The 16,215-nt window shown below is 39.1% G+C and overlaps 1 protein-coding gene across 2 annotated transcripts in view; it reads right to left on the reverse strand.

The window, feature by feature from the left end:
* WBP2 (WW domain binding protein 2) overlaps positions 1–13,495 on the reverse strand; it is a 46,262-nt gene extending 32,767 nt beyond the window's left edge. For both annotated transcript variants that reach the window (XM_053709148.1, XM_053709142.1), the window contains exons 1-5: positions 13,383–13,495; positions 9,492–9,600; positions 8,852–8,987; positions 6,782–6,874; positions 6,423–6,554 (exon numbers count right to left, since the gene is read on the reverse strand). In XM_053709148.1, coding sequence (XP_053565123.1) covers positions 6,423–6,554; positions 6,782–6,874; positions 8,852–8,987; positions 9,492–9,600; positions 13,383–13,441 — 529 coding nt within the window. In that variant the 5' untranslated portion in view covers positions 13,442–13,495. The remainder of the gene's footprint in view (positions 1–6,422; positions 6,555–6,781; positions 6,875–8,851; positions 8,988–9,491; positions 9,601–13,382) is intronic.
* Between the last annotated feature and the right edge of the window lie 2,720 nt (positions 13,496–16,215).

The following is a 16,215-nucleotide window of genomic DNA, read 5'->3' on the forward strand; positions in this document are numbered from 1 at the left end:
ATAAATTTATTTCTCTTGTGGTGTATCCAGTCCACGGATCATCCATTACTTGTGGGATATTCTCATTCCCAACAGGAAGTTGCAAGAGGACACCCACAGCAGAGCTGTAATATAGCTCCTCCCCTAACTGTCATAGCCAGTCATTCGACCGAAAACAAGCCAAGAAAGGAGGAACCATAGGGTGCAGTGGTTACTGTAGTTTAAATTTAAAAATTACCTGCCTTAAAATAACAGGGCGGGCCGTGGACTGGATACACCACAAGAGAAATAAATTTATCAGGTAAGCATAAATTGTGTTTTCTCTTGTAAGGTGTATCCAGTCCACGGATCATCCATTACTTGTGGGATACCAATACCAAAGCTAAAGTACACGGATGAAGGGAGGGACAAGGCAGGTACTTAAATGGAAGGAACCACTGCCTGTAAAACCTTTCTCCCAAAAATAGCCTCCGAAGAAGCAAAAGTATCAAATTTGTAAAATTTTGAAAAAGTATGAAGCGAAGACCAAGTCGCCGCCTTGCAAATCTGTTCAACAGAAGCCTCATTTTTAAAGGCCCAAGTGGAAAGCCACAGCTCTAGTGGAATGAGCTGTTATCCTTTCAGGAGGCTGCTGTCCAGCAGTCTCATAGGCTAAGCGGATTATGCTTCTTAGCCAAAAAGAAAGAGAGGTTGCCGAAGCCTTTTGACCTCTCCTCTGTCCAGAGTAGACAACAAACAAAGAAGATGTTTGACGAAAATCTTTAGTAGCTTGTAAGTAAAACTTTAAAGCACGGACCACGTCCAGATTGTGTAATAGACGTTCCTTCTTCGAAGAAGGATTAGGACACAAGGATGGAACAACAATCTCTTGATTGATATTCTTGTTAGATACCACCTTAGGTAAGAACCCAGGTTTGGTACGCAGGACTACCTTATCCGTATGAAAAATCAGATAAGGAGAATTATATTATAAGGCAGATAGCTCAGAGACTCTACGAGCCGAGGAAATAGCTACCAAAAACAGAACTTTCCAAGATAAAAGTTTGATATCTATGGAATGAAGAGGTTCAAACGTAACTCCTTGAAGAACCTTAAGAACCAAATTTAAGCTCCATGGTGGAGCAACAGGTTAAAACACAGGCTTGATTCTAACTAAAGCCTGACAAAATGCCTAAACGTCTGGAACATCTGTCAGACGCTTGTGCAAAAGAATAGACAGAGCAGAAATCTGTCCCTTTAAGGAACTAGCTGACAATCCTTTTTCCAAACCTTCTTGGAGAAAAGATAATATCCTGGGAATCCTGACCTTACTCCATGAGTAACCCTTGGATTCACACCAATAAAGATATTTACGCCATATCCTATGTTAAATTTTCCTGGTGACAGGCTTTCGTGCCTGTATTAAGGTATCAATAACTGACTCGGAGAAGCCACGCTTTGATAAAATCAAGCGTTCAATCTCCAGGCAGTCAGCCTCAGAGAAATTAGATTTGGATGGTTGAAAGGACCCTGAAGTAGAAGGTCCTGTCTCAGAGGCATAGACCATGGTGGAAAGGATGACATGTCCACTAGATCTGCATACCAGGTCCTGCGTGGCCACGCAGGTGCTATCAGAATCACTGATGCTCTCTCCTGCTTGATCTTGGCAATCAGTCGAGGGAGCAGAGGAAACGGTGGAAACACATAAGCCAGGTTGAAAGACCAGGGCGCTGCTAGAGCATCTATCAGTGTCGCCTTGGGATCCCTGGACCTGGATCCGTAACACGGAAGCTTGGCGTTCTGGCGAGATGCCATGAGATCCAGTTCTGGTTTGCCCAAACGATGAATCAGTTGTGCAAAAACCTCCGGATGGAGTTCCCACTCTCCCGGATGAAAAGTCTGACGACTTAGAAAATCCGCCTCCCAGTTCTCTACACCTGGGATATGGATAGCTGATAGGTGGCAAGAGTGAATCTCTGCCCAGCGAATTATTTTTGAAACTTCTAACATCGCTAGGGAACTTCTTGTTCCCCCTTGATGGTTGATGTAAGCTACAGTCGTGATGTTGTCCGACTGAAATCTGATGTACCTCAGAGTTGCTAACTGAGGCCAAACCTGAAGAGCCTTGAATATCGCTCTTAGTTCCAGAATATTTATTGGAAGGAGAGACTCCTCCTGAGTCCACGATCCCTGAGCCTTCAGGGAATTCCAGACTGCACCCCAACCTAGAAGGCTGGCATCTGTTGTTACAATTGTCCAATCTGACCTGCGAAAGGTCATACCTTTGGACAGATGGACCCGAGATAGCTACCAGAGAAGAGAATCCCTGGTCTCTTGGTCCAGATTCAGTTGAGGGGACAAATCTGTGTAATCCCCGTTCCACTGACTGAGCATGCATAGTTGCAGCGATCTGAGATGTAAGCGTGCAAACGGCACTATGTCCATTGCCGCTACCATTAAGCCGATTACTTCCATACACTGAGCCACCGAAGGGCGCGGAATGGAATGAAGAACCCGGCAGGAATTTAGAAGCTTTGATAACCTGGACTCCGTCAGGTAAATTTTCATTTCTACAGAATCTATCTAGTCCCTAGAAAGGAAACTCTTGTGAGTGGAGATAGAGAACTCTTTTCCTCGTTCACTTTCCACCCATGCGACCTCAGAAATGCCAGTACTACGTCCGTATGAGACTTGGCAATTTGGAAGTTTGACGCCTGTATCAGGATGTCGTCTAAATAAGGGGCTACTGCTATGCCCCGCGGCCTTAGGACCGCCAGAAGCGACCCTAGAACCTTTGTAAAGATTCTTGGGGCTGTAGCTAATCCAAAGGGAAGAGCTACAAACTGGTAATGCCTGTCTAGAAAGGCAAACCTGAGAAACCGATGATGATCTTTGTGTATCGGAATGTGAAGATAAGCATCCTTTAGATCCACTGTAGTCATATATTGACCCTCCTGGATCATTGGTAGGATGGTACGAATAGTTTCCATCTTGAATGATGGAACTTTGAGGAATTTGTTTAAGATCTTTAGATCCAAAATTGGTCTGAAGGTTCCCTCTTTTTTGGGAACCACAGACAGATTTGAGTAAAAACCCTATCCCTGTTCCTCCTTTGGAACTGGATGGATCACTCCCATAACTAGGAGGTCTCGTACACAGTGTAAGAATGCCTCTCTCTTTATCTGGTTTGCAGATAATTGTGAAAGGTGAAATCTCCCTTTTGGGGGGGAAGCTTTGAAGTCCAGGAGATATCCCTGGGATATAATTTCCAACGTCCACGAATCCCGAACATCTCTTGCCCACGCCTGGGTGAAGAGTGAAAGTCTGCCCCCTACTAGATCCGTTACCGGATAGGGGGCCGTTCCTTCATGCTGTCTTAGAGGCAGCAGCAGGCTTTTTGGCCTGCTTACTTTTTTTCCAGGTCTGGATTGGTCTCCAGACCGTCTTGGATTGAGCAAAAGTTCCCTCTTGTTTAGCATTAGAGGAAGTTGATGCCGCACCTGCCTTGAAGTTTCAAAAGGCACGAAAATTAGACTGTTTGGCCCTAGATTTGGACCTGTCCTGAGGAAGGGCATGACCTTTTCCTCCAGTGATATCAGCAATAATCTCCTTCAAACCAGGCCCGAATAGGGTCTGCCCCTTGAAGAGAATGTTAAGTAGCTTAGATTTTGAAGTCACGTCAGCTGACCATGATCTAAGCCATAGCGCTCTGTGCGCCTGTATAGCAAAACCAGAATTCTTAGCCGTTAGTTTAGTCAAATGAACAATGGCATCAGAATAAAAGAATTGGCTAGCTTAAGTGCTCTAAGTTTGCCAAGTATCTCATCCAATGGAGTCGCTACCTGTAAAGCCTCTTAAAGAGACTCAAACCAGTACGCCGCAGCAGCAGTGACAGGGGCAATGCATGCAAGGGGCTGTAGGATAAAACCTTGTTGAATAAATATTTTCTTAAGGTAACCTCTAATTATTTATCCATTGGATCTAAAAAAAAAAAGCACAACTGTCCTCGACAGGGATAGTAGTACGCTTTACTAGAGTAGAAACTGCTCCCTCCACCTAAGGGACTGTCTGCCATAAGTCCCGTGTGGTGGCATCTATTGGAAACATTTTTCTAAAAATAGGAGGGGAAGAGAACGGCACACCTGGTCTATCCCATTCCTTATTAATAATTTCTGCAAACCTTTTAGGTATTTGGAAAAACATCAGTACACACTGGCACTGCAAAGTATTTATCCAGTCTACACAATTTCTCTGGCACTGCAATGGTATCACAGTCATTCAAAGCAGCTAAAACCTCCCTAAGCAACACGCGGAGGTGTTCAAGCTTAAATTTAAATGTAGAAATATTAGAATCAGGTATCTTTCCTGAGTCATTAACATCACCCACTGACTGAAGCTCTCCTTCCTCAGCTTCTGCATATTGTGAGGCAGTATCAGACATGGTTCTTAAAGCGTCAGTATGCTCTGCATTTTGTCTCACCCCAGAGCTATCTCGCTTACCTTTAAGTTCAGGTAGTCTGGCTAATACCGCTGACAGTGTATTATCCATGACTGCCGCCATGTCTTGTAAAGTAAACGCTATGGGCGCCCTAGATGTACTTGGCGCCATTTGAGCGTGAATCCCTTAAGCGGGAGTCAAAGGGTCTGACACGTGGGGAAAGTTAGTCGGCATAACTTCCCCCTCGTCAGATTCCTCTGGTGATAAAAATTTTTAAAGACAGAAAATGATCTTTATTGCATAAAATGAAATCAGTATATTTGGTACACATTCTAAGAGGGGGTTCCACCATGGCTTTTAAACATAATAAACAAGGAGTTTCTTCTATGTCAGACATGTTTATACAGACTAGCAATGAGACTAGCAAGCTTGGAAAACACTTTAAATCAAGTTAACAAGCAAATATAAAAAACGGTACTGTGCCTTTAAGAGAAACAAATTTTGTCAGAATTTGAAAAACAGTGAAAAAAATGCAGTAAATCAAACGAAATGTTTACAGTGTGTATAATAGGCTAACAGAGCATTGCACCCACTTGCAAATGGATGATTAACCCCTTAGTTCAAAAAACGGATCAAAAAAAACAAAATAGACGTTTTTTAACCGTCACAACCAACTGCCACAGCAAGCTGTGGCCCTACCTTACCCAATAAACGACTTTGGAAAGCCTTTGGGCCCTTTAGAGATGTCCTATAGCATTCAGAGGGCCTTTGAGGGAAGCTGGATGTCACAGTTTGTAATTTTAACTGCACCAACTGTAACTTTCATACTACAACAGTGGAAAGCCTCAGGAAACTGTTTCTAGTTTAAATTTAAGCCAGCCATGTGGAAAAAACTAGGCCCCAATAAAGTTTTATCACCAAAGCATATATACAAACGATTAAACATGCCAGCAAACGTTTTATATTGCAATATCATAAGGGTATTACCCCTGGGAGTAAGCATGATACCAGTCGTTATTAAATCACTGTATTCAGGCTTAACTTACATTAATCCGGTATCAGCAGCATTTTCTAGTGTTTTCCATCTCTAGAAAAAATTATAACTGCACATACCTGATAGCAGAATAAACTGCACGCCATTCTCTCACTGAAGTTTTACCTCATCTGTATAATCCCCTCAGACATATGTGAGAACAGCAATGGATCTTAGTTACAACCTGCTAAGATCATAGAAACCTCAGGCAGATTCTTCTTCTATTTACTGCCTGAGATAAAATAGCACAACTCCGGTACTATTTAAAAATAACAAACTTTTGATTGAAGAAAATAAACTAGCTATATTTAACCACTCTCTCCTACAACGTCCTAGCTTGTTGAGAGTTGCAAGAGAATGACTGGGTATGACAGTTAGGGGAGGAGCTATATTACAGCTCTGCTGTGGGTGTCCTCTTGCAACTTCCTGTTGGGAATGAGAATATCCCACAAGTAATGGATGATCCGTGGACTGGATACACCTTACAAGAGAAATTAATTTCTCTCATGGTAATGAGAGTCCACAAGACCCTCCCTACACCTGTTGAGACTGTTCTAGCATGCTCCTCATTTACCCTGCTTTGTTGTTCTCCCCTTTCTCTGCTACACGATAGACTGAGGGGAGTCAGGAAGTGTGAGGGATGAAAGCTCTTGGTGATGCCTAATTTTTGCCTGACTTCTGGTGGAGAGGAGCTTGATTTATTTTTTTATGGCTTGTGGACTTTCATCCACCCCCATGAAAGAAATGAATTTCTCAGGTAAGCATAAATTTCGTTTTATTTTACATAATAAATCTAATGTTCTCTTTTTACAACACAGGCTTTCCTCAGATCTACCTCCTCCAGTTGCATGTAATAACCGTGTTTGTTATGTACAGACAAAATTACAACGGTCTGACTGGAGAAAACATGACCTATATAGATATATGTGAGCTGCAATAAAGGTTTAAGAAGAAACAAAGAGGAAAAAGTGTAAAGATAATTTTTGGACTTACGGTTGGGGGGTGGAGGGTAAGGATATCCAGCTGGGGGAGGAGGGTAGATACCATTAGCAGAAGGGGGTGGGAAGGCATAGCCACCGTTGGGCATGTATGGGTATTCAGGGCTTTGTGGGCCACCTCTTGAGGCTGCATTGAAAAAAAAACGAGAAAAAAAACAAACAGTTTTTAAATTTTAAATGATAAAAATACACAATTATACTTGTAGTATACAGCAAAGAAACAATTTGTGTCTGACAGCTCAGATATTTTATAGTATGAAATAATCTTGCCACCCTTCCCTTTAAACGTGCCCTTTATTATGCTTGTCAGACCATTTTTGTCACTTGCCACCCTTCTTTCTGTCCCAAGCTCACCTTGAGAAGCTACTTGCAACATACGCTGGCCAAACTCTATAGCGCCACCTGCTGGAAAGGTCAGTTTAAACGTAGCGGAACCTTCCCAGCCACCTGCAAATAAAAATTTAACATTGGAGGTAAAACCTCTAATTCTCACAGGATGCCAAGACAGAACAAATGGGCTAGCAATGAATTGTGTCAGCAAAGTTGTGAACTGGCATGGTGTTGGCTTGGCATAGCAGCAGCAACAATGTAAAAGGCAGATTAACCCTTTAACTGCTGAGCCTTTTCCACCCCCCTGTGCTGAGCTGTATTGGTGTTGTAGGTGCTTCTCACTGAGAGAAACCAACATTTATTTTTTTCAGCATATTTAAACTTTATTATTTTATCTATATCATGACACTTGAGAACTGTGAAACAAATGTATATTTTTATTAAAATTATAATAAACAAGGTCTTGCCTTTATAATTTATTTATTTTTGAATGGGTTTAATAATACATTTTGGAATTACTATAAATTGAGTGCTGAAATCCATGTCTTTTAAAATAGGGCTTACTATTCCCTATAACAACTTATCCATATGTTTTGTCAAAAAAAGTAAAAAATTAAGCTTTCATTATTTGGATAGAGAATGTAATTTAAAGGAACAGTCTGCACCAGAATATTTATTATTTTAAAAGATAAATAATCCCTTTATTACCATTCCCTAGTTTTGCATAACCAACACAATTATATTAATACGCTTTTTACCTCTGTGATTACCTTGTATCTAAGCCTCTGCAGACTGACCCCTTATTTTATTTCTTTTGACAGACTTGCATTTTAGCCAATCAGTGCGGGATCCTAGGAACTCCACGTGCGTGAGCACAGTGTTATCTACATGAAACACATGAACTAACACCCTCTAGTGGTGAAAATCTGCCAAAATGCCCTGAGCTAAGCGGCGGCCTTTAAGGGCTTAGAAATTAGCATATGAACCTCCTAGATTTAGCTTTCAACTAAGAATACCAAGAGAACAAAGCAAAATTGGTGATAGAAGTAAATTGGAAAATTGTTTAAAATGACATGCTCTATCTGAATAATGAAGGTTTATTTTGGACTAGACTGTCCCTTTAAATCAACTTTCCAATTTACTTCTATTATCAAATTTGGTTGTTCTCTTTGTATCATTTGTTAAAACGTATACCTAGGTAGGCTCAGCAACAGCAATGCACTACTGAGAGCTACGTGGTGATTGGTGGCTGCACATATATGCCTCTTGTCATTGGCTCGCCAGATGTGTTCAGCTAGCTCTCAGTAGTGCATTGCTGCTCCTTCAACAACAGATAAAGAAAATTTGATAACAGAAGTAAATTGGAAAGTTGTTTAAAACTGAATGCTGTGAATCAGAGTGAATGTAAACTTTAATGAATTAAAGGCCAGTATCAAATAATAATCTTAAAAAACAGGGGCACTTTAATTCATTAACGTTTACAATTATGATTCGTTTTTTAAATACTTACCTTGGCGTTATGGTAAAGACAATGCTGATTCTCCGCCTGCAGCTCCTGCTTTCTTTAGCATATAGATGAAGAAATCCGGCTTCCTCCAATCGTTCTGCTAAAGAAAGCAGGAGCTTTGTGTGGAGGATCGGCATTATCTTTATCATAACACAAAGGTAAGTATTTTAAAAAATACGAGTCAATATAAACGTTAATGAATTAAATGCCCGTTTTTAAGATTATTATTTGATACTGGCCTTTAAATCATTAAAGTTTACATTAACTTTAAATGTTGACTTTACCGTCCCTTTAAGTTTTCAGGCAGGATATAGTGCAGGGGTTATGAACACCTACTAGAAATTTCTGAGGCAGGGAAGGGCTCAACTGAGCAAACATGTATCATGTTAAGAGTGTAGAAGCTGTAACCTTGTTCTTTAAAATATTTTTATATTGAGCCATAAAAGTAAAATTTTAACCAATTACCCAACTCCCAACGTCCTCTTTTTTCGTGCATGATTTCACTTAGAATTGTTATGGTAAAAGTGAATCTTGTGGGTGGCCCAGTAAATTACAGGTATGTGTGTCACATAGTCTGACAAACTCACCACCAGGTTCGGGCCTTACAGAGCCTTTGATGAAGTTGGCGCCAAAGACCGGCTGCTTGATCTCGCAGTCTTTCATAAGATAGAATGGCATCATTAAGGACTGCATATGGTCCCTTCCTTTGGATATAAAGATCACCTGAGAAATGAAAACAAAAAAAATTCTCTACTCATTAATACACCAATACCAAACAATTGTTCACTTTTAATGAAGATGCGCTGTAACTTACTTCTAATCTAGCCGTGCCATTCTAATACCCCACGCTCTAGGCGCACCACTTCAAAAAAATCATATTTTTTTGGTGAGCTAATGGTTTGAACTGTTCTCTAATCAGTACTCTTATTTTTTTTTAGCTAGAGCACTGATTAGGAAACAGTTCAAACTCGTTGCTCACCAAAAAAAAAATTGAGTTTTGAAGTGTGCGGCAGAGTGCGGGGTATTAATGGCACAACTAGATTAAAAGTAAGTTACAGCGCATCTTCATTAGAAGTGATCAATTATTCCCTGTAAAATATTGCTGAGATTCCGGACACAAACTAGCAGGATTGGTAGTGCTAAAATGAATAAGTGCATGTAAATGTTGCTCGTCAGTGTCGCCTTTAAGATATTATAGCACATAAAATCGTATGAATCAGGTCTTACTCTGTATGGGGTCAGCAAGACACTTCCTTTTTTGGTCCCTCGAAAAGCATCTGGGGTGTTCTCCATGTCACTAAAAGTGACTTCAACGTGATCATACGACATCAGGACGCTGCAAGATTAGAAAACAGAGATAATGGTCACGTTGCACAATCATCTTTCGATTGTTAGCTCTTGGATAAAGCAGCGTTCACTGTATGCATCACATCCATAATTTAACTCATGTCCCAACAATAGCTTTTGATTAATCTATGCAAAACGCTTAAAGGGACGGTATACTGTAATTTTCATTTAACAATGTAATAGACGCTACTATAAAGAGGAATATGCACAGATACTGATTAAAAAATCCATTATAAAACCTTTTAAAAACGTACTTATAAGCTCCCAGTTTAGCACTGTTGATGAGGTTAGGCTGGGACACCCAGTGAAAGGGGCTGGGAAAGCAGGAAGAATTTACTTCACTAGTGCTGCTGCATTTTTGAATGGATACTAATTCTGGGGCTTTGGTTTGAAGCATAGCAGCTAGCACAGGAGACACTGGTGCTGAATTACCTTTTTTTGTACAAAGCAGGAAGACCAAACACTACCGCCCTCCCCTGCATATGAAAAGAAAGATTATGCAAACAGGAGTAGCAGGGATCTGTAGACTTCAGTCTACATCTGATACTTTGGGGCTTGGTTAGGAGTCTGTAAATCAGCATATTATTAAAAAATAAGCAAAACTATACATTTTAAAAAAACACTTCCAGATGGGCTATATAAATTGATCTTCTACAAAATATTTATGCAAAGAAAAATCCAGTGTACAATGTCCCATTAAAGGGACATGAAACCCAATTTTATTTTCTCTTTCTAGATTCAGATAGAGCATATAATTATAACAAATTGTATGCTCTGAGTATTGAAAGAGAAAAGAAAATGATGTTTTATGTCCCTTTAATTTATCTTTAGCCAAACTAGTTGTGTAGAAATTATTATAAAGAAAACTGAAAAAAATAAATGTATTTTACCCCTAATTGTCAGTATTACATTCCTCTTTATATTGTTATTGTATCTATCCATATAGAGTCCTGCTAGCCTGATGTAGAATGGTATAAAATATGTATGGGTTAACAAGAGAGCAGATATTTTGTTGAAGAAACAGCAATGCACTACTGGGAGCTAGCTGCTAACTGCACACATATGCCTCTTGCCACTGGCTAACCTGATGTCTTCAGCTATTTGATAAGACAAGTAAATCAGAAAGTTGTTTAAAATGTTATGATCTATAAGAATCATGAAAGAAAAGAAAACTTTGGGTTCCATGTCCCTTTCAACAGGAAAAAAAAAAAACTTAAGGGGTTAAAATTATAAAAAAAAAAAAAATGTGGATTTCAGGACCCTTTAAAGGGATAATAAACCCAATTTCTCGCTTTCGTGATTCAGATAGAGCAGCAATTTTTAGCAACTTTCTATTTTACTCCTATTATCAGTTTTTTTTCGTTCTCTTGCTACCTTTATTTGAAAAAGCAGAAATCTAAGCTAAGAAGCCGGCCCATTTTTGGTTCAGTACCCTGGATAGCCCTTGCTGATTGGTGGGTACATTTAGCCACCAATCAGCAAGCAGAACCCAGGTGCTGAAGCAAAAATTGGCCAGCTCCTTAGCTTAGATTCCTGCTTTTTCAAATAAAGATAGCAAGAGAATAAATAAAAATTGATAATAGGAGTAAATTAGAAAGTTGCTTAAAATTGCATGCTCTATCTGAATCACGAAAGAAAATATGTGGGTTTAGTATCACTTTAAGTAATGTGATGTGGCATACGTATGGAATGTTCTCTAAGCTTATGAGTGCAGAATAAAAAATAAATAAAAATCCAATTTACTTTTATCACATTTACTCCATTCTCTTGTTGTTGTTGTTTGTTCAAGAGCATACCTAGGTAGGTAGCATGCACGTGTGGGGCACTATATGGCAGCAGTTTTGTAAGAATGTTTATAACAATGTTATATACTATACTTCTTAGAGCACTATATGGCGGCAGTTTTGTAAGAATGTTTATAACAATGTTATATACTATACTTCTTAGAGCACTATATGGCAGCAGTTTTGTAAGTATGTGTTTAACAATGTTATATACTATACTTCTTAGAGCACTATATGGCAGCAGTTTTGTAAGTATGTGTTTAACAATGTTATATACTATACTTCTTAGAGCACTATATGGCAGCAGTTTTGTAAGAATGTTTATAACAATGTTATATACTATACTTCTTAGAGCACTATATGGCAGCAGTTTTGTAAGTATGTGTTTAACAATGTTATATACTATACTTCTTAGAGCACTATATGGCAGCAGTTTTGTAAGAATGTTTATAACAATGTTATATACTATACTTCTTAGAGCACTATATGGCAGCAGTTTTGTAAGTATGTGTTTAACAATGTTATATACTATACTTCTTAGAGCACTATATGGCAGCAGTTTAGTAAGTATGTGTTTAACAATGTTATATACTATACGTCTTAGAGCACTATATGGCAGCAGTTTAGTAAGTATGTGTTTAACAATGTTATATACTATACTTCTTAGAGCACTATATGGCAGCAGTTTTGTAAGTATGTGTTTAACAATGTTATATACTATACGTCTTAGAGCACTATATGGCAGCAGTTTTGTAAGTATGTGTTTAACAATGTTATATACTATACATCTTAGAGCACTATATGGCAGCAGTTTTGTAAGTATGTGTTTAACAATGTTATATACTATACGTCTTAGAGCACTATATGGCAGCAGTTTTGTAAGTATGTGTTTAACAATGTTATATACTATACTTCTTAGAGCACTATATGGCAGCAGTTTAGTAAGTATGTGTTTAACAATGTTATATACTATACTTCTTAGAGCACTATATGGCAGCAGTTTTGTAAGAATGTTAAACACTGCTGCCATCTAGTACTCAAAGGTGTATAGTGTATAACATTGTTAAAAACATGCTTGCAAAACTGCTGCCACATAGTGGTCCAGGCACATGCACGCTACCTACATAGGTATGCTCTTCAACAAACGATGCCAAGAGAATAGAGTAAAAATCACAACACAAGTAAAACTGAAAGCTCAATCTGAATTATGGAAGAAACCATTTGGGTCCGTGTCCCATTCACTGACAATTAGACCTTTCTTATCATCCCATTGCTAACAACAGAAGGCTCAATTTTGTAGAGCATTTTATTTTGAAACAGATCACTTTCTTTTACTATGTGTTTAACTTCTTACAAGGGTTAAACAACTGGACTAAGTCACACTCTTGGTGCACCTATATTCAGCTCCAGATACGCAAGTATGCCTGCTTATTGGTTTATTAGCTGTATTCTCAGCAATTCTATGTATTTAACCCCTTTCCTAAGGATAGAGACCTAGAATACCATGGGAGAAAGCCCCTCACTCTTACTTTCATCTCTTTACATATTTTTAAAGGCTGAGCTCTCACAAATGAGTTACATATAATGGCGGCTGTGGCTCATTTGCAGCAGAACAAAATAAGGACAACCAGTAGAATGTGATTTTATATTTCTATTGATATTTCTGCAAACATTTCATGATACTTATTTCCTCCATCTCCCAATATTATAGTGGTACAGGGGGCATTGCGTAGATTTAGTGGACGACAACAATAAACCATCAATAATTTCCCTTGTTGTTGATTGGACAGTTAGGGTAACGGCGCGTTATAGGTTGGACGTATTGGGATTGCAGCTTTTTGGTTGGTTAACGACAACGCCCATCACCAAATGCCATTCCCAGATTGGTCGGATTATAGTGGCTAGCAGTCAGTATACATAAACGTTAAACAGTTGTGTTTGTAATATACTTAGGTCGTCGATTAGATCCACTGCACTGGGCACTTACCTCTCACTATTGTTAATAAAGACGCCTCCGCCATCCGTATGATTCCTGTTAAGCGCCATGTTGCTGAAACGTAGAGTAACACGGAACACGCAGTCTGTCTTAGCAACAGCCAATCAGACCGCACAGAGCCCTTGTCAGACGCAAACCTTCAGTACACGCCACCTGTCATGTCCTGAACCAATCGGAAGCGGCACAGACGATGATGTCACACAGCTGCTTGTTCCCATTGGCTGAACATAGAAGCGGAAAAAACATAAGCAAGACAAACACGTGTGCAGGGGGTGAGAGCTGGCAGAATGGGTAACTGTCCGCTATAGTTTAGGTGGGTTGGCAGTTAGACAAAAGTGTTACTAGTTAAAGGGATATCCCTTTAAGGTTGGCATTTCTTACCTAGCTTTTCTATAAGGTGGCACAGTAGTCAGGCCATATAATGAGACAGCGTGACAGACACACTATTTGGAGTCTGTGTTCCATACTGGTTTGCAAAATCAAATGAAAGTTTCAGTCAATATAAATCTATCTGTAAGCGACAATAGATGTTTCTGAAGCATTCTATTTTATAGTATCTTTGGCAAGTACTATTCTTTCTAAAACAAGATCAAAGGGACACTGAACCCCATTTTTTTTCTTTCATGATTCAGCTAGAACGTGCAATTTTAAGAAACTTTCTAATTTACTCCTATTATCAATTTTATTCGTTCTCTTTGTATCTTTATTTGAAAAAAGCAGAATTATAAGCTTAGGAGCTGGCCTATTTTTGGTTCAGACCCCTGGGTAGCGCTTGCTGATTGGTGGCTATATTTTAGCCAACAATCAGTATGCGCTACCCAGGTGCTGGACCAAAGATGGGCCGTCTCATAAGCTTACAATCCTGCTTTTTTTCAAATAAAGATAAAAAGAGAACGAAAAACATTGATAATAGGAGTAAATTAGAAAGTTGTTTAAAATAGCATGTTCTATCTGAATCATGAAAGAAAAAAATTGGGTTCAGTGTCCCTTTAACAATTAATATAAAATAAATATCTCCAGCTAAGAAGCAAATGATAATAAATAATTTTTTTACACTATATTAGCTTTTTAAGGACATCATCAAATATGAAAATTAGAGCACGCTATAAAATATTTGTAAAAGTTGGCAAGTCTGAATTTATCAAATCTGACACATAATGTAGTTCTGTAATAATAAATATTGAATGTTAATGTTACAAAAACTATGTTTCATAACCTGGAGTCATCTTCCACATAAATAGATAGTCTGGTTTCCACAATCAGACATAATGTGTAAATACAAAAAATAGATTATATTGATAAAAGTGCTGTAAATCAGTATTATTTCTTAATGGCTAATGATGCTTCAGTGCAATATATATGCACAATTATATTTCACAATTAGAATTTGCAGCTTTTTGTTATATTTCAAAGTAATTAGAATACAGTCTAAAATAGTTATTGTTGAGTACTACTACAAAATCATATTACAAATACTCTTAAAGGGGCAGTCTACACCAGAATTTGTATTATTTAAAAAGATAGATACAGGTGAAACTCGAAAAATTTGAATATCGTGCAAAAGTTCATTTATTTCACTAATGCAACTTAAAAGGTGAAACTAATATATGAGATAGACTCATTACATGCAAAGCAAGATAGTTCAAGCCGTGATTTGTCATAATTGTGATGATTATGGCTTACAGCTCATGAAAACCCCAAATCCACAATCTCAGAAAATTAGAATACAGACATCCCAAGTCTCCCTGAAGTTCAGGGAGTCTCCCTGATTGTAATAGCAGCTCCCTGATGCCAGCAAATGGAGCGCAATCTCCCAGAAACTCCAAGTGCTATGATTCAATGTGGCCCAAATCCGGAAAAGTGTTTCTTTAAGGAATGCCTTTAGCTGCTGGGACGTTATAGAACCCTCAAAGCAGGCATCAGTAACCAAAAAGCCCCCACTATTTTTAATAAAATAAAACACAACTACCTTATTTACTGCATGTAATTAAACTTTGTATTCTAAAATGTTTGAGCATTCAACAAGCGTACGATCACTGGAAAATAGGTTTGTTGTATGTGGTTGTGCAATAAAGCTACTTTTTTATGTGACTTTAGTGGGAAGCTACTTTAATGATGTCCCTATCTTATTTAGGGTTTCAAGGTGTCCAATATATAACTGGGGGGGGGGGGGGGGGGCGGCACAGTAGCGGGAGAAGCCACCTCCCTGAAATGAGTTTTTGCAGTTTGGGATGTCTGAGAATATTACATGCAATCAATAAAACAAGGATTGTACATAGAACAATATCAAACCTCTGAAAAGTATAAGCATGCATACTGTATGTACTCAGTACTTGGTTTGGGCCCCTTTTGCAGCAATTACTGCCTCAATGCGGCGTGGCATGGAAGCTATCAGCCTGTGGCACTGCCGAGGTGTTATGGAAGACCAGGATGCTTCAATAGCGACCTTCAGCTCTTTTGCATTGTTCGGTCTCATGTCTCTCATCTTTCTCTTGGCAATGCCCCATAGATTCTCTATGGGGTTCAGGTCAGGCGAGTTTGCTGGCCAATCAAGCACAGTAATCCCACGGTCATAGAACTAGGTTTTGGTGCTTTTGGCAGTGTGTGCAGGTGCCAAGTCCTGCTGGAAAATGAAGTCAGCATCCCCATAGAGCTCGCCTGCGGAAGGAAGAATGAAGTGCTCCAAAATCTCCTGGTAGACGGCTGCATTGACCCTGGACTTAATGAAGCACAGTGGACCAACACCAGCAGATGAAATGGCTCCCCAAATCAACACAGACTGTGGAAACTTCACACTGCACTTCAAGCATCTTGCAGTGTGTGC

The sequence above is a fragment of the Bombina bombina genome, chromosome 1 (genome assembly GCF_027579735.1).
Source record: "Bombina bombina isolate aBomBom1 chromosome 1, aBomBom1.pri, whole genome shotgun sequence".
Taxonomy (NCBI): domain Eukaryota; kingdom Metazoa; phylum Chordata; class Amphibia; order Anura; family Bombinatoridae; genus Bombina; species Bombina bombina.